This window comes from Trichogramma pretiosum, unplaced genomic scaffold (genome assembly GCF_000599845.2).
Source record: "Trichogramma pretiosum strain Unisexual culture from Peru unplaced genomic scaffold, Tpre_2.0 scaffold14, whole genome shotgun sequence".
In the NCBI taxonomy this organism is placed as follows: domain Eukaryota; kingdom Metazoa; phylum Arthropoda; class Insecta; order Hymenoptera; family Trichogrammatidae; genus Trichogramma; species Trichogramma pretiosum.
Genome location: NW_019641706.1, coordinates 2,543,097 through 2,565,146, shown reverse-complemented (window position 1 = coordinate 2,565,146; position 22,050 = coordinate 2,543,097). Strand labels below are relative to the sequence as shown.

The following is a 22,050-nucleotide window of genomic DNA, read 5'->3' as shown; positions in this document are numbered from 1 at the left end:
AAAAGGAAAATTGATATTTTTCCCCGTATCCACAAAACTTCGTTCGTACGACGAGAAAATATTTTTTCTCTCGTAATTTGGTCGAGGATCGCGCGGCGTGTTTTAATCGTCCGTGTACATGTATCGTTTCCTTTAGCGATTTACCCATCGACCGGAAATAGCCCACCCCCGCCTCGCAGCAACGTCGTGCATTATAGCAAGTATATACACACATATTGCATTTATAATATATATTATGTGCCTGTACACATGCAGCTGTGGTGCGTCTTCGCTCGTTCGCTGCTTCTGCACACAGAGAACTTCAACACTTATACGTATAAAGCAGTTCGGCAGGAGCAATGACGCAAGGAGCTCTGTCCCACCTTCGGGGCTATACGTATGTATAAGCAATCGACTGATTAATCCGCGCTCGTTCTGCGTCTCTCTATTGTGTGCACAAAGGCACACGATCATATATAGGATGCAGCGAACGAGCCTCGCGTGTTTATCGCCGCGTATCGACATTTCCTGGCAGCGAGGAGCATTTCTTAGGCAAACTCGCGCGTTCGGATTGTACGCGTTCGTTAATCCTCTCATTTGCCTCCTACTTCTCTTCCTCCTCCTGCCACAGCAGAATTATCATTACGTTTTCGCTTCTCTGTTTGTACAATACGCGTTTATTATCGTCTCGAGAGTCTCTTAACTTTGACTCGTCCTCTATTATACATTACACAGCCGCCCCGGAGGCTTCTAAACTGATCCGCAAACGTCAAAGTAATAAGCGCGCGTGTTCGGATGTACAATACACACGCGCTAATCATACGATAAACACACATAACACGCGAGAGTTTGTGTGTGCATATCCTAGGCAATTTAAATTTAGTTCGTGATCAAGCCCAAGCGCGGCAGCACTTGCCGTAGTAGTTCGGCCTGTCAATTTTTTTCATCATCATCGTCTCGCTTTATACGCTTACACACACAGCCGGCGCAGATCCGAGGTATGTTTGTGTTTACGTTCGCGCAGAGCAAACCTCAAACTTTGTTACAGGGCTTGATAGCTGTCTAATTTCAGTCGACTGCTGTTGCTGCTGCTGATGATGATATTCAGCAGAGTGTGACAGGTGATTGGCCTTTCTATATCTCATAATTAAAGTGGTATTGCAATTTCGAGACGAGTCTCGAATCACAACCGCGAGTGCAGTCTAGTTTCTTGACACCGTTTGCCGTGCTGTTATCGATTCATACTTTGCTGGTTCAAAGGAGAAAAGTCAAGCGTATATAGAAGAGGTCAAGAAAAATATGAGTCGTCGATGAGAAAGTGAGTGAGTGCAGTAGGCAGTTTTACAAACAAACAACAACAAAAAACACGCACAATGGGTTCGGAGCAAAGCTCGCACGCCCTCGACGGCCAGAACTTGGCCGGCACCAAGGGCACACCCGGACTGAGACGTGGGAAGAGCGTACCGAATCGCGAGGCCATACCCGACGACGACACCGACCCACCGAGGTGCGCCAGTCCGGGTCCGAGCGTCTGCTCCGACTCCGATTTACCCTACATATCTTACACGGTGAATAGGCCCATAGGCGATTCACCAAAGATGACCAATAAACAGTCGCAGCTTTACAGAGGCAAGAGCCTGGGATCTCAAGATGCTGCCAGAAGAAAGTCCAGCATAGAGATCGGCTCCAAAAAGATTACCTCTGGAAAAGCTCACAATATTGTGGTGGTAAAAGCTGCTGCGTCAGATCCTACAGCTGATAAAGATGCGGATCTCTTGAAACTCAAAAGCATTCCTATGTTTCTACCTATCATGAGGGGTACTGTTAATTTACCACCCAGAGTGCGTGATCCAGAAGTTTTAGAACGATTGGATCCATTAGGTCTGTTCAATCTTTGCGCAAGGTATCAACATCATCTCAATAATACAGCCCAAACGATTGCAATGGAGCAGAATGCCTTATGCGTCAATCTCGACAATGATTTTAATCGAATTATGTCTCTAGCGACGGAGAGACAGAAAAAGTTTGCAAAATTTGCAGAGCAGCTGGGTAGGGTGCACGACCTCAGTAGGCAGCTTACAAAGTGTCATATGTTATTGAACCAAACTCTGGAAAGTTTGGAAACTCTTAACAATGTACTGCCGATAGAGGAAAGATTAGAGCCTTTCGTATGGACAACAGGATAATAGTTTATACTATTTATAATAAGTTGAATAATTTTAAATTGTGTCTATCTATGGAAAAAAAATAATGTTTCGTGTATGTTTGGTTTCGTGTCAACTTTAATACAATAATATGTAAAAAAAACTATATTAATATATAAAACAGTCTTAACCTTAAATCGATATTCAAGCATTTGCTGATTTTTGTGCCTTCAATCTTCTGTATGCTTCTATAGCATTGCTCTGCTCTCTTTCCAAATTTCTCCTCTCGCCAATTGGCAGATTTTTTCTTTTACCCGACTTATCAATTTGAACATTTTCTTTTTTACTGGAACTCTTCTCTTCAAATATTTTATTTAACAACAAATTTTTTCCCTGTAAAAAGTATATATTGAAATTAATCATATCTTTTTTTTTTCTTAACATGTAGTAAATCATTGTTAATATTCACATACCTTGTTATTGGTTTTTATTGCTTTTCTTGGAAGACTTAATTTTGGCGGTGCCATAGCTACTTCACCAAATTCAACTTTGTCTTCATATTTCTGGAAATCATCAGCATTATCTTCTAGTTTTTTATTTTTTTTCTCCAGAAGCCTTTGTTTCCTTTTCTGACCACTGCTCAATTTAACTTTAACTTCTCCGTCTTTGTCTTTTTTCTTTTTCCTTTTGATATTTGAATGTTTTTCTTGTAATTTTTCTATTGCTATTTGATCTAACTCTTCCTTTGATTTCATCCGGAGACCTTCCAATTCACCGGTAGCTGCATTACGCTTAACTTCAATATTATACTTGAGTTCAAATTCAGTCTCTTTAATGAATGCCTGTGTTTCTTGATTCACTCTATCCCAAAATTTATATTTATTTTCACCAGGTTTTTGATTAAATAATGGAACAACTTTTTCTGGTCTTGCCTTGGGAGCAGGTAATTTGTAATTTATTTGTTCAGCGCCAAGTTGAATGAGTTTTTTGGCACTCTTTGTTTTCTTCTTCTTCTGTTTCTTTCCTATGTTACCATCTTTGACTGCATTTTTTAATTTAATCACGCGTTCCAAGCTTTTTGGAATATCTTGATGGTCAATATTTTTTGGAGGAGCATTGATCACTGATTCAACTCTGCAAAAGGTATAAAAAAGTATGAATTATATCATGGTGTTTACATAGTGACATAACCTCAAAAAGTTGAAGTGCATAGTTATTGATTTTTTTGTGGTTACTTACGCAGCTAGACGTTTGGCTTGCTGTTTTTCCGGATCCTTTACTCCTCTGTGTTTTTTACCAGGAATCTTACGGCCCATTTCTGTTCAATATCACCGAAGCAATATCATTAGCATCCGCGCGTTACAACTTCACGAACGATACTGCACTGCACGTGTGATTATTTTTCTTTTCCAATTCTCCGCTACACACACAAGAGAACAGACGACAAAACAACACAACTACTCTTGCCGCTCGGAACGGGTGGAGTGGGAATCGAATTTTGACCAAAACTATAACCGAAGACGCGGGACGAACGGTGAAAAGAAAAGGAATTGATCAACCGATAAAATACCGAAACTAAAAAATGAAAAATAAAACGGAAAATTGAAGGCGATTACTCGGGAACCATAGGCGGTCTTGTCTGTAAGAAAACATCTTCCGAACTGTCATGATGTTATTGCGATGCATTGTTGCTGTGGACGTTCCGTGACGACGACAACCCTCGTAATCGACCGTCAACTATCTAGCAGAAGGAAATGTTCCGTCGAGTGTCAGTAAGCTGTCAGCTGTTATGGTACTTGCAACATTTATCTATTTTCTTGTTTTTCATTGACAAAGTGAACGAATATCTTATGTAAATAAACATCTTTTTCAGCTGAAATGAAAATAGATATAATCCATTAATTAATGTTACATTCATGAGGTTAGTGAACAAAATAAAATAAATATGCAAGAAAAAAAATTATAAAATGGATATAAATTATAATTAAGTCTATGATTATTACAGAAATTATTCAGAAACCAAGCATGAATAAATTAAATAAATTGGGACCACTCTCGCTGAGAAGTTCCAGACAGCTAAATCCAACATTCAACTGGTGTAGGATGTTTAGCGACGATGAAACTCCAAAGTCAAAAGTTGAACCTTCACCAGATTTAGAAAAGAAAAAGAAAAAAAGAAAAAGACCAATGTACAGTCCAACTCCACAGATACCATTGAGATTGGAAGATCTTGAAGAACCTACCAACTGTTGTATGTCTGGATGTGCTAATTGCGTGTGGATAGATTATGCAGAAAAACTCAGTATTTTTATGAAAAACAGTCCTGGTCATGTTCAGAAAGTATTGATGGAAAAAGTTCAAGACCCTAACATGAGAGCGTTTCTGTCAATGGAATTAAGAGTCAGAAAAATCATTGAATGAGTCAGACGTAGAAGAATTAAGAAAACTAGGAAAGATTTTTAATCAATTGTTAAACCAGTATCACTTGTCAAAACACAGTATTGATGACTTTTTACTGGTTTTGAAAAATTTTAGCTGCAGTCTATGGACTACGGTGCTAACAAGAAATAGATATGTTTTACTTGTAAAAATGTAAATATTTTAAAATATGTAAATAGTTGTTCTGTTGCAAAGAAAAAGCATACGATGCCAAATAAAAATCATAAAATAAAATGAGTCTGATGTAATTTATTCCAAACATTGCCAATGTTATATTCATAGCTTCGAATCTTGAATCAACATGTAAATAATTGTATGAAACAGCTTAGCCATGGCGCAGTGAGTCTTTTTTTATCTCGAACGTAGCAGTTAAGCCTTATCGCATTACGTGTGTTGCTCGTTGTATTATTATGCATGTTAAAGTACGGAGCAAACGTTTAAGTCACTCGGTCGAAAAAAAAAAAGAAGAAGAAGAAGAAAGAAATGAGCGAAAGAGAGAGCTTCGATTAGCTTCTCGAGGTTTGCGAGCCGGGCGGAAGAGTAAGTCGTCGTGGTCGGGGGACTCTTAAAGCAGCTCTTTAATATACACGCACATAAAGCTCAAGACATGTGTGCACGACTATCAGACTCGACGTTGTTGATGTGTGCGAAAAAAAAGGGGGTCAGAGTGATAGTTATTTTTAAAAGTACGTTTGCACGATATACATGTACACGACTTGCCGTTATGAACATATAAACACAGCGACGACGACGACGACGACGACGAAAAATACAAGTATCGTAACGATAAATGCGTCGAGTCAGCCGCACTGCAGCAGCTTACGATATAAGTACAATGGAATAGCAATAAGATATCTGATACACGCGTGCAGGTGTTTGAAAAAAAAAAAAAATAGCAGACTGTAAATCGAATAAGAGAACGATTGGGTACCTGCGAGCGTTGAGAGTCGGAGATTCGGCACGTAGTACACGATGAGCAGTCGATCAGTTTGGCGGAGGTTGTCGGTAAGGAATGGCAAGCGTGTCTTCTAGCAGCGAGTTCTGATATACCTCATACTCTTGCCGCGCGTTTCTGGCCTTGGTGGTATACAACACGAACTGCAGCACGAGGCAGGATGCACTCATGTGCGCTGCTCGATCCGGCGGCTGCAGGCAGATATCTGTTCATCGTAATCCATCAACAGGTGAACGATAAAATATATGACGTGTGTGCATGTGCTGCTATATAGTGGGTGCTTCAACGCAATAATAATATAATGCGAGTTGCATAACGCGAAAAAAATGTTTCTACCGCCGCCGCGGACCAGCAGTAGCGTCTACAAGGCCGGCTCGCGTTGCTGCTGCTGCTGCTGCTGCTCGTTGTTGTAGGCGCGCGAAGCCGCCGCAGCAGTTGCAAATCGTTCGGTGCATTGTTTACAGCTTCGTTTATACGAGCTAAAGCGACTTCTTCCTATTTAGTAGTGCTGCGGGCGAATTATACATACAAATGAGTGGTGTGAGGCGTTGTTCGAACGCGCGTCTGTGTGCAACGGTTTTTTTGAATTTCTCCGATTGCGAATTCGAATAGGCTTGACGGTTGGTGGGCCCGCTCTGTGATCCTTGCGAATGTACAAGAACTACGTTAAAGGGTCTCATTGCTAAACAAGTAGGTAGTTGGAAAAGATATATTATATGTAAAAAGTAACTAAATTTTGTGTACAAACGAGATATTATATAGTGCGTCTTGTGTTTTGAACTTCGGAGTTCGGATCATCGTGTGTTGCGGTGATTGCGCTGACTATATTTAACGACTTAACCCGCGAGTGCAGTTGACTTGGCTCTTGTACTCTCAGCTAATGGTAATTATTCAATTACTAAATTTAACAAATGTTAATAACGTTTTGATCGTATACATATAGTATAGCCCGAGCTAAGTACATTATACAGTCGATCGAGCGCGATGATCCATTGTTTTCGCGCGCTTATACCGCACGCACACGAATGCGAGCTCGTCGATCGCGTCGTATATCGACAACAGTTTTCAAACACATGCCCGAAGCATTAACAAACATTTTTGTATATATATTAGATGGAAATTTCTCATCGCTCGTTCGCAGCTAGTAGTGAGTCATCGAAATACGTGCACGTTGCACCTGCAGCTTTTTCGCTGTCTCTATCCTTTGCCTATATATATATGTATGATAAAAGCTGTGATCGTCGGGCGTGCGTATAATTATCAAACGAGTCCGTCTGCAGCGAGCAATTATTTACTATCTCTTACGCGGAAGGTTCTATTGAATACCGATCGGCAGTCGAGGGTGATTATCACCGGCGAGTACCGGTTCCGAGGGATATATAAAAGTAGCTTATCGATCGCTCGCGCGCGCGTGGATCGAGAGAGAGAGTATAATATTATAGGTGTACACGACACGCTCGCGAGATACGCACCAGTGCGCGGCCCGCTCGAAATAGAGAGAGAGAGAGAGATCGACGTCTCTCTCGCCCGCCGCGCGCGCATTCGCGGAAAAAGCTTCGAAAAAGCTCAACCGCCGTGTTTATTAAGAGATTTCGATCGCCGTTGCAATAATTATAATATTAATAATAACAACAATAATAGTAGCTTCTGCACGTGTGCAGCAAGTGACGTGGAGTCTGGCGCGCCCCGACTCTCAATGTGTCGCGCGAATTTAATAGATTGCACGCGACCTATATAGTAATAGCGCCAATGTTACATAGGCTCGAATTACACGAATATAAGAAACTGACTGTCGATATATCTTCTTGCTCGTGGACTACTATAGCCATATAGCTACACGTCGGAGTGAAAGCAGCAAGCTCGACGCGTGTATTCGTAGTGTCGTAGCGGTGGCCAGTCGGTAGCGGACCTGGTTAGCAGCATGAGCTCATGGATCGAGTCGGGAGTCAAGCCAGCAGCCTCGGCCACGGCTACGGCGCCGACGAGGACGACGACGAGGACGAGGAGCATCATCGTCATCGTCAGCAGCAGCAGCAGGGAAACGTCGCGGCTCCGGTGCTGCTCGGACAGTCGAAATCTCAGCCGCTCATAAGCCGCGGCAGGAATCTTCGATCGAGGAGAGACGACAGCAGGATCAGCTTCAGAAGCGAGTCGGCCGTTCTCGTCAACAATGGACACAGGTAAGAGACGGTTACGATACACAAACGGCACGTGTGTATTTTTACGCGATAGATGCGCCAAAGATCGTCCTTGTGTTTGTTATCTTTATGACTCGTTCGCGAGAGATTATCGCGACTGCAGCGGATAAGGACCTGGCGAGCGCACTGCTCCACTCGAGTGCATAACATAATAATAAAGCTAAGCTGATACATACTCTATGATAGTTGAGCTTTTGCTCGATATATATAGCGAAGCGCGTGTCGAACTCTTCGATCTGCACGCGTCTGACTCACGCGTCTCTCTCAATTATAGCAACACGTATACGGTCGAGGCAAAATTTTTAGACAAAGTGACGTAGACGTCGAGAGTCTTGCATATCTGTGTACATAATAATATCTAACATCAACCATCCCTGCTCTCTTCTCTCTCTATTTCTCTTTCTCTTCTCCTTCGCGCTGATCTCGTATATGTACAAGCTCATAATCGTGCAAGCCTCGAGCAGTGCAGCATAGAACCACAGCTGCAGGTAAGAAGCATCTCACACACGAACCGGCCTTGCTTGGCACGCGTATGCGTGTGTACGCGCGTTCAATTTTCGCATCGCTGGCGTGGCTCCAACGCAGCGCATATAGAGAGAATCTTACAAGACTTGCGTTATATTATAACGCAGCGCGACCGAGAGCGAGCGAGTCTCGCAGCTCTGCAGTTTGCGCGCGAGCTTGCGCTCGGGCGGCTCTCTCGTCCACACGTCGCCAGGTCTGGCGCGCGATTCCGCGCCTCGGGAAAATTCTTTCAACGCCATCTCGCGCGGACGCGCACGTCCACCCACGACTGACATGGCTGAGAGACTCGGTAACGAGCCGCCATGAGCTCGAGTCTGCCGGAGATGAAGAGGACGGCCACCGAGTCGTCGCTGACGACGACGACGACGACCGAACAACAACCGCGTCGACCGTCGCCACCAGCGATCGAGCAGCAGCAGCAGCAGCATCATCAGGCGCTGACTTTCTCGGCCGGTGGACTGGCCGGTGGCCTCAGGCGGGCCATATCGCAGGTCTCGCTGCTCGTCGCCAAGACCACCACCTCGAGCGAGGCTGCCTGGCGCGACGAGTTCCAAAGGTATACACCGATCGTTTTATCGCCCGAACGGCTGCAAAATTATGCAGCAGCATCGCTAGAGTCTACGAGTATACGTGACACGCATTTCAACCGCTTACAACTGGATTCGCTCGTGGGCTGTGCGCGCGTCGCTCTCCAAAAATACCAATAGTATAGTGCAGCGATGTGTCTCTCTATTGCCGCGCTCACACCTGTGCTCGGCCATTCGGATGTTGTGCAACTATGCGCTCGAGAAAAGTCCGTGACCCGCGAAAAATAGAGAGAGAGAGAGAGAGAGTTGAGATTCTCATCAAGTTCTGGCAAACGTCCCGCGGCCGATATACCCACGATCCGACACCACGCGGTCTACCTCTGCGCTATAACTTTTTCCCCGTCAAAAAACTGACACACATATATAATGTATAATTCATTCACCGAATTTATCGTTACACACGACTGCAGGTACCGACAGACGCGATTCAGTTCGCGGCGCGTCCGCAAGCGGGTCGTCTTCAAGCACGGCGACTGCAACGTCGTCCAGGGTAACGTGGCCAAGCGCCGGCGTCGCTATCTCCAGGACATATTCACGACCCTCGTGGACGCCCAGTGGCGCTGGACCCTGCTCGTCTTCGCCATGACGTTTCTGCTCTCTTGGCTGGGCTTCGCCCTGGTCTGGTGGCTCGTCGTCTACGCGCACGGCGACCTCGAGCCCAGGCCCGCCGCCGCCTCAGGAGATGAAGGCAGCGCTAACAACTCGACTAACTTCGTGCCCTGCGTCGAGGACATTCACGGCTTCACCAGCTGCTTTCTGTTCAGCGTCGAGACCCAGCACACCATCGGGTGAGTCGCTCTTACTCTTGTTCCTCGATGGTCGTGGCTGGAAATGTCCCCCGCTTTGAACGGGGCCCTTAGAAACGGGTACCAAAAGTGTGCCTTTTTTTTAAATATTTGATGGACATTTGGTATTGTCTATCTATCAGTGTAAAAATATGAAAAGAGTATGTAAATATGTAATATGCGAGAATTCTCGTTTAGTCATCAAAACAACGTGTAGCATTACAACTCAATGGTCAATACTGGTATTAAAACTGTACTTGGTGTTATACTATCATATTGACTTTGCCACTTGCAGATTTACACATAATGGTACTCGCCATCTAGTGGCGAATGCTCAAATTGATATCATTGCATTCAAAGTGATTGATTGAAAACTGGTCGTCATTTTTTGAAACAGTTCAATTGTCTTTTTTAGGTTTATTTAAAATGCATTTTATATTTTTAAAAAGCCAATTAATACCCATTTTACGGTCAGTCGGTTATTATTAACGTTGAGCATTTCTACCAGTGAAACTACATTCGATATCGTCAGCAATGACTGTCGCATTGTTATCAAAATATTTACCTCGATGTTTTTCTTCTTTTCTAGCTACGGCTCGAAGCACACGACCGAGGAATGTCCCGAGGCCATATTCATCATGTGCATCCAGTCGATGACCGGCGTCATTCTCCAGGCCTTCATGGTCGGCATCGTCTTCGCCAAACTGTCCCGGCCCAAAAAACGCACCCAGACCCTCCTGTTCTCGCGCAACGCCGTCATCTGTCAGCGCGACGGCCAGGCCTGCCTGATGTTTCGCGTCGGCGACATGCGCAAGAGCCACATCATCGAGGCCCACGTTCGCGCCCAGATGATCAAGCGCAAGGTGACCCGCGAGGGCGAGCTGCTGCCCTTCTTCCAGACCGAGTTGAGGGTAGGGGGCGACGGCGACGAGGACAAGATATTCTTCATCTGGCCCACGACCATAGTGCACAAGATCGATCAGAGCTCGCCGCTGTATCATCTGTCGGCGAGCGACATGCTGCGCGAACGATTCGAGATCATCGTGATGCTGGAGGGTGTGATCGAGTCGACGGGAATGACGACTCAGGCTCGCTCGTCGTATCTCCCGTCGGAGATCTTGTGGGGTCATCGCTTCGAGCACATCATCACCTTTCGCAAGGAGACCGGCGAGTACGAGGTCGACTACACGCTCTTCAACAATACCTACGAGGTGGACACGCCGCTCTGTTCCGCGGCCGAGCTCGATCACATGCGAGCTCTCCACCGAGCCAAAGGAGGTAATATTGCATCTTTTTGAGACAATCGGTACATCGGTTAAAATTTTGTTGTTAAATTATTAATTATTAATATTTATTATAGAACGATCGAGCTCGGCGACGTTCGCGCAGTACCGCATCGACTCGAGCAGCTCCCTGTCCACGGCCTCGAACTCGGGCTCGAGCTGCGCCTCGTCCGTGGGCGGACTGCACATGCGTTTGCAGCATCAGCATTATCAACACGGTGCGACGCCACCCACGCCGATTCCCGTTACGGTGACAGGGCCCGACGAGCCCAATTCGCGCAGGGGTAGCCAAGTCGACCCGTTGACCCGAAGTAGGCTTGCTACTTTTTATACTCTCGATGAGGTACTTTCTTGCTAAATATTTTTACTTTAAAAATGGCAAAGTTTGAACGCGTGTTGATGTTTTTAGGCAACAGAAGCGCCTGAAGAGGATCCAGTAGTATTGGCAGTTCAGCGAATCGTCCCAACTCTTCAACGACAACATTCCGAAGAAGGAGACGAGCTACCTACGATATTATGCCCACCTCTATTTGAACCAGGTCAAATCGTTGAAGACCCGGGTATGGTCAGAATTCCTATCGACAGCATGCCTGAAAACCCTGTACTCGCTACAGTTGGTCCTACGAGGTAGAACATAATCAAATACGTTTATCTAAACGCCTGTGCTTCTATTGGAATAATAACTCGATGCTTTTTAGGGAAGAGAGACCCGTGATGCGCGGCACGTTAACTCATTCCAGTTCTTTGCCCGAGGATTCGTCGAACGCGCACGAAAAGAAAAAAACAACGAGCTTCCAGCTGGTAGCTCCAGAAGTCGACAATCATTCTGCCAAATGCAGCAGACCCAGTGAAATAGTCTGACAACCGGAGAACAAAATTACAGCTGCTCTCGATTGTGAGTGAATCCACATCTCGAAAATTCAGTTTGATCCTGTAGAAAAGTAGGCTGCGATATTATATTTTCATTCGAACCTGCAACAACTATAAACCGTCACCAGGACCGTCCTTGCACACACACATACACACACACACACACACACAGTTGCGTCGTGTTGCGTTCTCGTGCTCCAGATAAAAGCACAACGTGCAACTGCGTGGCATCCGGAGCATGGCAATGCTGCAGTGCGAGTTGTAGAGAGCAGCTAGCTCAGCGAAGCGCACGAAGCAGCACGCGACGCGCGCAAAATTGATAAATTGATTATAGAGTCGTCGTGTGCGCCAGTGCAGGCACGCACGCACACTACACACGCAGGTATTTTATATCATGTGTGTAATATAGTGCGTGCAAGTACCTAACTATTATTGCGCCTCCCTCGACCTTGGACAAGTTGCGGCTGCTCCGCAGCAAAGTATTGTAATAATGATCCGCGACATGTTGTAGCGAGCGGATGCCGCGCGCGCATGGATTACGAACGCGAAGGCGGAGTAAGCATAGATCTCGCGAGCTGTATCGCAGCAGCAGCAGCAGCAGATGTTTTCGCGACTATGTCCGAATTATCGAGCGAGGGGCGCGTGCTGTGTGTGCTTTAATTTCAGTCCGAGCTTCTCTTTGCCTCTCGATTATACACATTTCGCGAAGAGAGTATCGCGCGGGACACTGTAACTCGACTGCCACTTGTTGCTGCAGCTGCTCCGCGCGGCTACTATATCGCGTTAATTCGTATCGCACATCGTGCAATGTATACACAGCGAGATCGAGCGTCATTGCTCGAGCAAAATCAAGCTTTACTCTTTTAATTCGATCAAGCTCGTTCAGCTCTTGTGCAAGGAAAAAAAACAACGGATTTTCGAGAATTAAATTATCACAGTGTGTCGGATTTATCCTATATCGTGACGCGATCTCCGACACGGTAAATACGGGGCCACGACTAGTAAGCGAGCGCGGCAGCGTCTCTTACATGGATTCAGGAAGAGAAAGTATCGTACAAAACTAGGTATAAAACGATTGCATGAGAAATAATAATAGTAAAGACCAGAAGTCCAGAAGCGCGCCCGCGAATGGATAACAACGATTGTACGATTGTACGATATGTCGAGATCGAAGGAAAAACCGGTTGGCAATAATAGGATTCCGAGACAGCGCAGACGTCGATCGCTCAATCAGAGACCAACGACCCTTATATATATATATATAATCTGCCGCGGCTGACCGATGCGCTTCTTCCGCGTATGGTCAGTGTTATATATATTATTATTACATATTTCTCCTCCGATTACGCGCGACGTTGACGAGGTGTCTAGACTCGAGGTCCTGCTTGCTACAGAGCTACAGAGGGGTACGGGTCCATACAAAGGTACATTTATAATATACGTATACACAACGCTGACTAAATCGGTGGTATAGGTCGAGTTCCGCGGCCTCGACATTACGCGCGCATATAGCATATAGCATAGCTAGCTCGGTGTAAACTGTTTAAATACACGCTAATGTGGCACTGGACATGGTGTAGATGAGGAGGTCAAGGTTCAACGCGCAGTTGATACTGCACACGTAGAAAAGAGGCGTCTCGGCCGTTTTGTCTCTAAGTAGTGCTAATTAATAGCGAGTATACCACTACCTCGAGAGATGAGCCGCTGCTGCTGCGACGATCCGGCTCGATCTTGTTAGATGTAATGACGCTCGTGCTCTACGAGGAGTCTCTACGTTTAACTGCGAAATTTTATAGCGTTTGTTACGATATGGAGCTGGAAATTTTCGGTTCCCTTTTTTTTGATTCTCAAGCAGTGACTTCTTTCGCACCGCATACCGATTATTAATTAATACGAGCTCAAAGTACAGTCGAGACTAATCTATCGTATCGAGTTAACGACGATCCAATAATCCTATCGGTACACAGTCGATGCGTTTTCGGCCCGACACACGATCTTTAAAGTACACGAGCTAGCTAGCTAGCGATCTTGCCGAGCCTCCTCTGTCTAGGAGAGCTAAGTGTATAACCCGGAAATCTCGCACGTCGGACGTAGAGTGGCATTTTTCAAGCTCGAGCTTGTGCGGCCAATTATTGTATTCCTTCTCGACTTCGGTACAGTATATATAAGATAAAAAGAGAGAAAACTATAGTAGTTGTAAAGCGTCGGCGGTGTGTTCGCGTGTGTGTATAGAGGTAACGAGATAGTTGGAGGAGAGTATCGGGTTCACCGGCGTGTGCTGCGGGGAATCTCCGCCCGCAGTGACATTGACCGTACCCACTCCGACTGAACGACGACGACGACGACGACGTACGTCGAAGAGAGCTATGCTATGCTAGTATACGCGATTACGAGCGCGCGGAAAATCGTCGGCTCGACAGTCGTTGACGAGCCGCGCCCGCAGTAGCAACGGCTACATATAGTACGGTATAAGCGCAGTGCAGCCGATTTCAGTCCCTTCGCTACACCAGTATAATCAAAGCAATGACGAGCAACGGTAGCAACGATCCCTGAGCGCCAAGCCATGTCTTTGGAAGTGGAGCAGCTGCAACCGCAGCGATCCCCGAGGGCCAAGTTGTTTCGTTTATCGAGCGAAGACGAGCCTTCTTCTCGAGGAAGAATCGGTGGCGGTGGCGGCGGTGAAGGCGAGAGCAGGCCCGAGTCGCCGCTGCTGCTGGCTCGCGACAAGAGCGCCGCTACCCTGCTGCGCGTCAGCACCCAGAGCAGCGCCCTCAACGCCAACTTGGGCCGACAAGACTCGAGCAGGTGAGGTGTAAATACACAGCGGAGCGCGTGCAGTCGTTGTCAATGGAGTAAACTTTTGGACTCGACGTAACGTAATGTAATTCCGCCGCGCGCTCGTTTCCTAGAAAATCGCGTAAAAATAAAATCGATCATTATCAACGAAGATGAAAAAAAAAAAAACAATAATATTGTCAGCGCGAAGATGAGCTTCGCGCCGCCGATGAATCGCGTTATAGCGACACATAATAGAATAAATACGCGAGAGAGCTCGCTAGATAGGTTTATATATATGCGCGCGTATACGTGTGCGCGCACATGTAACATTCGCGCGGCGCGGCGTGCACGGGACCGATGATTTATCGCCTGCAGCACGGGCACTTTGTAATACGTACATGTAATAGTGACATTAGCAACATTATTATCCTCTCCTACTATATATATAGATAGGTATATTTCGCTCTCGCTATATTCGCGACGTCAGAATTAAGTCATTCAAACGTGTGCAGCAGAAGCTCGCTCTTCTTTTTCTTCTTCTCGTTTTGTCTGCCTGCCTCTGTACGAGATGATATTGACGCGGATCGCGTGGGTGGGTGCTTGAATGCACAGATGATCGTGACTTACAGACCTATATATGCTGCACGGCTCGCTTTAAGTGGTGGACAAAAGGGGCAGCGTGCATCTGCTGCTGCTGCAAAAGAGCAAATCTCGCCTCTCGGCGTCGTTATAAGATTCGCGCCGCTGCTGCTCACTTCGGACTCTTTGGAGACGCTTATCGGCTCTGTCTGTCCCCCTCTCGATCGTGCTATAACGCTACACACGCGATCATGCGTGTAGAGTGGCATGTGCATACATACCGAGGCAACGATCGGCACATCTCCGTGTGTCAGCAGCAGCAGCATGTAGATCCATCTCTTAGCGCGCGCGCGCGCACACACATCGGGTGGGCTTTAAGCGAATTCAGTGCCGCGATCTCTCCTCTCGATACAACACGCGCTCGATACAACGATACATAGCTCATCGCGTCGAAGTTTCATCGAGAGCCGTTGCCGATCGTCGTCGCGTACAGTTGTCAAACGTCGCGCGGACATGAGCTGCAGTCGATCGTTTTTCCGCAATCCGGGCCGAGCTGGTGCCGCCAACAGACAATTGTCCCTCGCCATGCAGAAGTTCGCGGTGCTACTGGCCAGGAAGAGGCCGCCGGATCAGCCGCAGCAGCCAAGACGACTGCAGCAATCGAAGCGCGCCAAGCGCAGGGACAGCTGGTTCGTTCGATTCAGACCCCGGCAGCAGGTAGAGCGCGTTAACGAACACACACATATACACTGCACACACGCGCGCGACGAATGCACACGAGATTCAATTTTCCGATATAATAACAAATCATCTCTCTTTCTCGCACCTAGACTCGATTGCAGAGGTGCGCGGGAGATAGAGAGAGAGAGAGAGGGGGAAAGCGAAAAAGCCTGCGATGATGCGAGAGTGTAACGGAATTCTTTATATCTTTGCGAGAAACCGATAAGAGACGATCGCATCTTGCCTCGGCTTTTGTCAAGCGCGCTCTTACACACATTGCAGACACACAAGTACGAACGTTCGCGAAACGACGACAACAACATTGCCATCGTATAAGCAGCTGCTGCAGGAGAGTAAAAAAAAGAGCAGAGTGATTAGTTTGTATATATTATGTGCGGGCATGCAAATCGCTCGGGCGCGCTAACGTGTGATTTTTTCATAATTGCACCAATTATCGGTCTACATATTGTCGCGCGCAAAATCATTACACGGCGCAACACATAGTCGCACGTACGCACACACCGATACACTTAGGCGATTCATGCATCACGCATCTCGTAGCTGCTTCTGCGAGCGAGAGGATGTAGGTAGTGAGCCGCTGCAAGATCGTTATTAATCCGACGAGGCGCGTGTATATATCGAAGCTAATCGAGAGCTTCCGCTCGGAGCTTGGAAATACGCGCGCCCGGGCATCCGCAGCAGCAGCAGCAGAAAAGCTTAGTACAAGGGAGCTTAGTTTGAGTAATACATAATATCATAAATTAGCAGCGAGTCCATTTGTTTAATCGATTTACGACGTTGCGCGCGTTGACCAGCTGTATCAATCCATAGATCGTCGAGTCGAAGCGCGAGAAGACGAGCATACAGACGTCGTTATCGCGTTATATCGTCGTCTGTTATGCGCAAGTAGTCGGCGGCACTCGTGACGATGGTTTACACAGAAATTAACTACCTTTTACGAGAGAGAAAAACAGAGAGCTCCTCGAGTGTATAAACATGATACACGTATAGCTCGGCGGCGCACGTGGCCCCGCAGCAGCAGTAGCAGCAGCAGTAGCGCATCGTGAGCTGAATGTCGCGCGCGAATCCAGAGGAAAGTATACAACTACCTTATACATAGTCGAGCTCGCGCGCGCGATCGTGTCAGTGTGTCTCTCTGCCGCGATAAGACGCGTGTGCCGCCGCAGCCGAGCAGCTCTACACTCGCGAGCCTGTCACCTTTTTCATATACATTATATATACGCGACTATTCGCGCGCCGTCGCCGCAGTCGGACGCGTAACCTCGGCGGCGCATATACCCACAAATAGAGAGAGAGATTGTATATATATAGCGATCGGAAAGAAGCAGAGCTTAAACGTTATACCGATACATAATACCGATCTTTCGTGATCCTGTATTTTCACGTCGATATGAGCGATGGCGGTGGTGGTGGTGGTATCTCGCTGTCCGTCGAGCGTCAACAGCTACTCGGATTCCCCGCTGGTCTTACGCCGCCGCCGCACAGTCCGAGCCCTTCGTCACGCAGCAGGTACACACACACACACACACACTCGCAACGAACACACAGCACCGGAGAGATTATATTATTATAATTAATTGTTATTGTGATCGGTATACGCATCGATATCTTTCTTAAATCGCACTGTGACACGATGTGTCTGGCGTTGGGGGGGAACAACATCCTTTGACAGATGTGTTTATCTTTCGACTCTTTTGTTTTTCATATTTTTTTCTCTTTTTTTTGACAGTGGCGTCTAAATTTCATCGAGTGTTTTTGTCGCGTTCGAGCCACGGACTATATATCATTTTCGCTCGCTCGTTGCACGCAGGCAAGGTACTTGGTCGTAGCGCCGTCGTCGTATCTGCAAAAATGCCAAAGCAAACAAAGAGAGCGTCGACGACAATCAGTATTTGTACGACGTCTCGGTTGTTTGTACGAAATTCACTCACGCTCGTCCCCAATTTTACGTATGATAATCGACAAAAAAGCTCCGCGCTCGACACTTGCCTCGTGTTTTTTGCAAAAATCGTACCTACCTGAACTCGTACTCTAAAGCGTATCTCTGTTGCAGGAGCAGATTTCGCCCGGGCCCGGCACGCAAGCTTCGTCGTCGCGCCGTCCTCAAGAGCGGCGAGTGCAACGTCCTCCAGAGCCGCATCTCTCGGCGCTCCCTGCGCTACCTCCAGGACATCTTCACGACCCTCGTGGACTCGCAGTGGCGCTGGACCCTGCTCTGCTTTGCCCTCAGTTTCTTGCTCTCGTGGCTCGTGTTCGCCGGCCTCTGGTGGTTGATCGCCTTCACTCACGGCGACTTCGAGGAGCGACACTTGCGCGACGAGCACTGGCGACCTTGTGTCGTCGAGCTTCACTCGTTCGCCAGCTGCTTCCTGTTCAGCATCGAGACGCAGCACACGATCGGTTACGGTGGTAGAGCCACCACCGAGGAGTGTCCCGAGGCCATATTCGTCATGTGCATACAGAGCATCAGCGGTGTGATGATACAGGCGTTCATGGTCGGCATAGTGTTCGCGAAGATGTCGCGACCCAAGCAGCGCACCCAGACGCTGCTGTTCTCGCGCAACGCCGTCATCTGCCAACGCGACGGTCTGCTGTGTCTCATGTTCCGAGTGGGCGACATGCGCAAGAGCCACATTATCGGGGCGACGGTTCGCGCCCAACTGATACGCTCCCGACAGAGCAAAGAGGGCGAACTACTGGCCCACAGTCAACACGAGCTCAGAGTCGGAGCCGACGGCCAAGCCGAATCGTCCCTGTTCTTCATTTGGCCGTGCTCCGTGGTGCACAAGATCGACGCGGACTCGCCGCTCTACAACTGGTCCGCCGAGGACATGCTCGCCGAGCGCTTCGAGATCGTCGTCATACTCGAGGGCACGATCGAGTCCACCGGTCAGACCACGCAGGCTCGAAGCTCCTATCTGCCCCAGGAGCTGCTCTGGGGTCATCGTTTCGAGCCCGTGGTGAGCTACAGCAAGGAGCGCCAGGGCTACGAGGTCGACTACTCGCTCTTCGACTCCACTCAGCAAGTGGACACGCCTCTATGCTCGGGCCGAGAATTGGCCGAGTTCTACAGGCTGCAGGACGAGCTGCGTAGACAGCAGCAGCAACAACAACAACAGCAGCAGCAGCAAAGTCAAATGTCGCCCTACTCGCCTACTCCTCCAGGTGCGCCCGATACGATTTTTTTCGCTTTTGTCACGTGACCGCTGATGCTGTTCGAGAATTGCTTCCTCGTTCGCTCGTACGCACGTCGTACAGAAAATCTGCCGTGTGCACGCTAAACCCATCGTATCGTCACGAGTGCTCTGCACAAAAATTTTTGCTGCCGCATTTATCACCTCGCGGAGAGCCGAGAAATGATAAAGCAAAGTTGACAATATAACATTGCAAGTGTCGCCGTCGTCTTCTCGACGTTCGGTGTGTTAAAGAACATTTATAAATAAAATTTGCTTTTCCGGTTTTTATTATAAAAAGTCGGAATATATATCAACGCGGCGCGGATTTATAAGAATATCGGACAACCCATCATCGCTTATCATTATCAGAAGCAATTAATCGATTGTATAGCTGTAATAATTCATTTTTGAGTTTTGGATGCTCGTATCTGTCAGTATATAAATCAAAATATTTACGCCCGATGACAGTTTACAATTAAAAGCTCCATCATGAGAATTCCATTGCTTTAAGCTTTATCGCTTCCGTAGTCCAAATAAGTTGGCTTTAGAAAAAATGCACTACAAAACACGGCCAGCCGCCTGCTATCACTGCCTATACCATCGCACGTGTAGAGCCCGGTTAGTCGATTGGGCCAAGATGATGATCGGCAGACGAAGATGACTCGCTGACGCTTCGTGTCCTGTGTTGGTCTGTGTGCTACAGGTGGTGCCGCTGCTGCGTTGCCGACGACCCTCGACGGTCTACGCATCGACATTCCGCTCATCGATCAGTCGCCTACGGAGGCCTAATATATACTACTCAACTCTATCGTGGATTCGATTTTCATTATATAATCCAACTACTACATAATGGCCGGTGTGTGTGTTCTGTTCTGCCTTGAGTGTGATTACATTGGGCATTTTTGGTGCAGGCTCTATGCATCTCTCTCTCCATTCTGAGTTGACATCGATTCGAAGTAACACGTACCATAGTGCCAACAGACTCTCGAGGTCCTTTTGCAGGTTTTCCCATGGACGAGGAGCTCATGGTTGCGACCACGCCGAGTCATCTCTCCGACAGCAGGCAGTATCTGCGAGCCTACTCGGAGGGCTCGGGTCCACCACCCTACGGATGCGGCAGCAATCGACCGGCCGACGGCGAGGATTCCTCCTCGATCACCGCAGCGACGACGGCCGTACCTCAGAGTCCGGTACTGCAGTTCAGCATGGCGCGTTACTTTCTCCAAGCCACGCGGAGTTCGTCGCTACGGTCGCTCGACGGCTCGCGTCACTTCCTGCCCAAACATCGGTCGCCGCTGCATCTGCAGGCAGGGGGCATTCAGCAGCAACAGCAGGCCTACTCGAACAGCTTCGCCACGCTGCCCACGAGGAGTCGCACTACCTCCTCCTCGACGACGGCCGTGCCCAATAACAACAGCGGTGCCGGAGAACAACCGCAACATCTCAACAACAACAACAACAACAACAGTACCGGCGCCGAGTCGACGACGACACCCTCGACGCCGCTGCTCGTCTCCACGAGGCATCGACGTAGCTACAGACACGCCCAGCTCAAGGACGTCGTCTCAAAGCTGGACCCGGCGCGAATCGCTGCTGCCAGAGCTGCTGCTGCTGCTAATGCTGCTGATGATGACAGCAGTGACAGCAGTGAAAGCAGCAGCTCTTCCGAGTCCGAGGGAGCCCGGACGACGAACCCGCCGACACCGGTGGCGAAAAAGAGGCCGAAGCCCAATCTACGACTGGACTTGCCGCCGTTACAGTCGGCCGCCTTCACCGACGTCTGAGCTTCCGGCCTTGATGGATAAGCAACGAAGCAACAGCAACACTAGGCCACAATATAGGGCACAAACGTGTGTGTGTGTGCGTGTGTATCTGTGCCCCTCTCGAATCAATGTGGAACGTTTTGCAACAAAATATGTACTATTATGACAAAAATGAATTGAAAGAAAGAGAGAGAGAGAGAGAGAAAGAAACGAATCGTGTGCGCGATAAGATTAAAAGCGATGTTCAAGTGCGTTCATTAGGTAATAAGACTGCCGCGCGTGTTTTGCGATTTGATGAAAAGAAAAATAAAAGAAGTGAATCGATCGGAAGGCACTTTGTGATATGTTTTCGCCGTCAATCATTTGCTTTTTTTATCATGGTTATTATATCGAAATCCAATTGCAATCCGTGCGGCTCGAGTGCATGTGCAACAAGTGTGTATGTACGTGAGTGCATGTGTATTATATGCGAGTCTCAATGCAACGAATCGCTCACATTATCATCGCGTCGTGTGTTGTTAGTGAACGAAACGAAAGAGGCGTATTTTTTTTATTTGTATGTGAGCATCAAAGGCGAATCGTTCGTCGCATGCGACACATGCAGTACGCGTGTACATTTTTTTCCAGATATATACAATAATTATTATAATAATACACGGGTAGAGAGAGAAAACATTAAATATATATATCGAAAAGATCGCTAGATATATGTAACGAGTCATGTATAAGGGGGGTTTTATCGATTGAACCGCAAGCCGCACCGATGTTTTCACAGTGATAATCAACCGATTCGTCGTTTATTTTAAAACATCATAGTTTGCTAAAATTAGCTGCGTTTGGATTATGATAAATACAGTCGATGCGCGTGTAATCGAGCGGAAAGGCGGTTAATAGTAAAACAGTGTAAATATCTATATTAAACCGATTACTTATAAGGATTTGCGAAATTATATGTTATAACCGAGAGCCGATAGATTAACGATAGATTTTTAGCCTAAAAAGCATGTTATAGATTATAAATTATGAATTACATTATATATATTTTTGCGCTTTCGATAAGCCCAGAAGAGAAGAAACACATAATATACGATCGAGTTGTATCGCTGGCGATCAACTTAGTCGCCCGCGCGCGTATTATTATTATATTGTAATAATGGCATTGGACAAAATAAACGAAATGCATCAATCAATAGAACATACAGATGTGTCTGTGTTATATATTTTCTGTATGCGATACCAAAATGTGCG

General features: G+C 47.2%; 5 protein-coding genes across 12 annotated transcripts; 4 read left to right on the top strand and 1 right to left on the bottom strand.

Moving 5' to 3' along the window:
• Positions 1 to 984: 984 nt before the first annotated feature.
• Positions 985 to 2,324, top strand: LOC106657054 (BLOC-1-related complex subunit 5). The gene has a single exon (XM_014378313.1). The coding sequence runs from the start codon at positions 1,353 to 1,355 to the stop codon at positions 2,163 to 2,165; it is 813 nt and encodes a 270-aa protein (XP_014233799.1). The 5' UTR covers positions 985 to 1,352; the 3' UTR covers positions 2,166 to 2,324.
• A 257-nt stretch (positions 2,325 to 2,581) lies between these two features.
• On the bottom strand, positions 2,582 to 3,455 carry LOC106657053 (coiled-coil domain-containing protein 137). Its single transcript, XM_023463017.1, has 2 exons — positions 3,363 to 3,455; positions 2,582 to 3,257 (listed from the first exon to the last, which is right to left on the bottom strand). The coding sequence occupies exons 1-2, from the start codon at positions 3,437 to 3,439 to the stop codon at positions 2,582 to 2,584; spliced, it is 753 nt and encodes a 250-aa protein (XP_023318785.1). The 5' UTR covers positions 3,440 to 3,455.
• A 367-nt stretch (positions 3,456 to 3,822) lies between these two features.
• Positions 3,823 to 4,781, top strand: LOC106657056 (oxidoreductase-like domain-containing protein 1). The gene is made up of 3 exons (XM_014378317.1): positions 3,823 to 3,915; positions 3,997 to 4,044; positions 4,129 to 4,781. Exon 3 carries the CDS (start codon positions 4,149 to 4,151, stop codon positions 4,542 to 4,544), a length of 396 nt encoding a protein of 131 aa, XP_014233803.1. The 5' UTR covers positions 3,823 to 3,915; positions 3,997 to 4,044; positions 4,129 to 4,148; the 3' UTR covers positions 4,545 to 4,781.
• A 642-nt stretch (positions 4,782 to 5,423) lies between these two features.
• LOC106657141 (inward rectifier potassium channel 2-like) lies at positions 5,424 to 18,002 on the top strand. Of its 6 annotated transcripts, XM_023462938.1 has the most exons (9): positions 6,160 to 6,207; positions 6,306 to 6,400; positions 7,343 to 7,697; positions 9,238 to 9,615; positions 10,202 to 10,890; positions 10,973 to 11,238; positions 11,305 to 11,522; positions 11,594 to 11,790; positions 17,917 to 17,999. In XM_023462938.1, exons 3-8 carry the CDS (start codon positions 7,447 to 7,449, stop codon positions 11,754 to 11,756), a joined length of 1,965 nt encoding a protein of 654 aa, XP_023318706.1. In that variant the 5' UTR covers positions 6,160 to 6,207; positions 6,306 to 6,400; positions 7,343 to 7,446; the 3' UTR covers positions 11,757 to 11,790; positions 17,917 to 17,999. The 6 variants fall into 6 exon arrangements, with proteins under 6 accessions (XP_023318707.1, XP_023318705.1, XP_023318706.1 ...); XM_023462939.1 differs by lacking the exons at positions 6,160 to 6,207; positions 6,306 to 6,400 and adding an exon at positions 5,424 to 5,746; XM_023462937.1 differs by having other exon boundaries at positions 6,154 to 6,400.
• Positions 14,158 to 21,997, top strand: LOC106657140 (G protein-activated inward rectifier potassium channel 3-like). Of its 3 annotated transcripts, none has more exons than XM_014378482.2 (3): positions 14,158 to 14,570; positions 17,923 to 19,028; positions 20,042 to 21,992. In XM_014378482.2, exons 1-3 carry the CDS (start codon positions 14,329 to 14,331, stop codon positions 20,821 to 20,823), a joined length of 2,130 nt encoding a protein of 709 aa, XP_014233968.1. In that variant the 5' UTR covers positions 14,158 to 14,328; the 3' UTR covers positions 20,824 to 21,992. The 3 variants fall into 3 exon arrangements, with proteins under 3 accessions (XP_014233968.1, XP_014233967.1, XP_014233970.1); XM_014378481.2 differs by having other exon boundaries at positions 17,917 to 19,028; XM_014378484.2 differs by lacking the exon at positions 14,158 to 14,570 and adding an exon at positions 16,743 to 17,372 and having other exon boundaries at positions 17,917 to 19,028; positions 20,042 to 21,997.
• The last annotated feature ends 53 nt before the right edge of the window (positions 21,998 to 22,050 follow it).

Coding starts and splice junctions, on each gene's coding strand:
- LOC106657054 (XM_014378313.1), top strand. CDS start 1,353: ATGGGTTCGGAGCAAAGCTCGCACGCCCTCGACGGCCAGAACTTGGCC.
- LOC106657053 (XM_023463017.1), bottom strand. CDS start 3,439: ATGGGCCGTAAGATTCCTGGTAAAAAACACAGAGGAGTAAAGGATCCG. Junction 3,258..3,362: donor CAAGCCAAACGTCTAGCTGC/GTAAGTAACCAC, acceptor TACCTTTTGCAG/AGTTGAATCAGTGATCAATG.
- LOC106657056 (XM_014378317.1), top strand. CDS start 4,149: ATGAATAAATTAAATAAATTGGGACCACTCTCGCTGAGAAGTTCCAGA.
- LOC106657141 (XM_014378486.2), top strand. CDS start 8,543: ATGAGCTCGAGTCTGCCGGAGATGAAGAGGACGGCCACCGAGTCGTCG. Junction 10,891..10,972: donor TCTCCACCGAGCCAAAGGAG/GTAATATTGCAT, acceptor TATTTATTATAG/AACGATCGAGCTCGGCGACG. Junction 11,239..11,304: donor CTTTTTATACTCTCGATGAG/GTACTTTCTTGC, acceptor TGATGTTTTTAG/GCAACAGAAGCGCCTGAAGA.
- LOC106657140 (XM_014378481.2), top strand. CDS start 14,329: ATGTCTTTGGAAGTGGAGCAGCTGCAACCGCAGCGATCCCCGAGGGCC. Junction 14,571..17,916: donor GGCCGACAAGACTCGAGCAG/GTGAGGTGTAAA, acceptor TCTCTGTTGCAG/GAGCAGATTTCGCCCGGGCC. Junction 19,029..20,041: donor CTACTCGCCTACTCCTCCAG/GTGCGCCCGATA, acceptor GTCCTTTTGCAG/GTTTTCCCATGGACGAGGAG.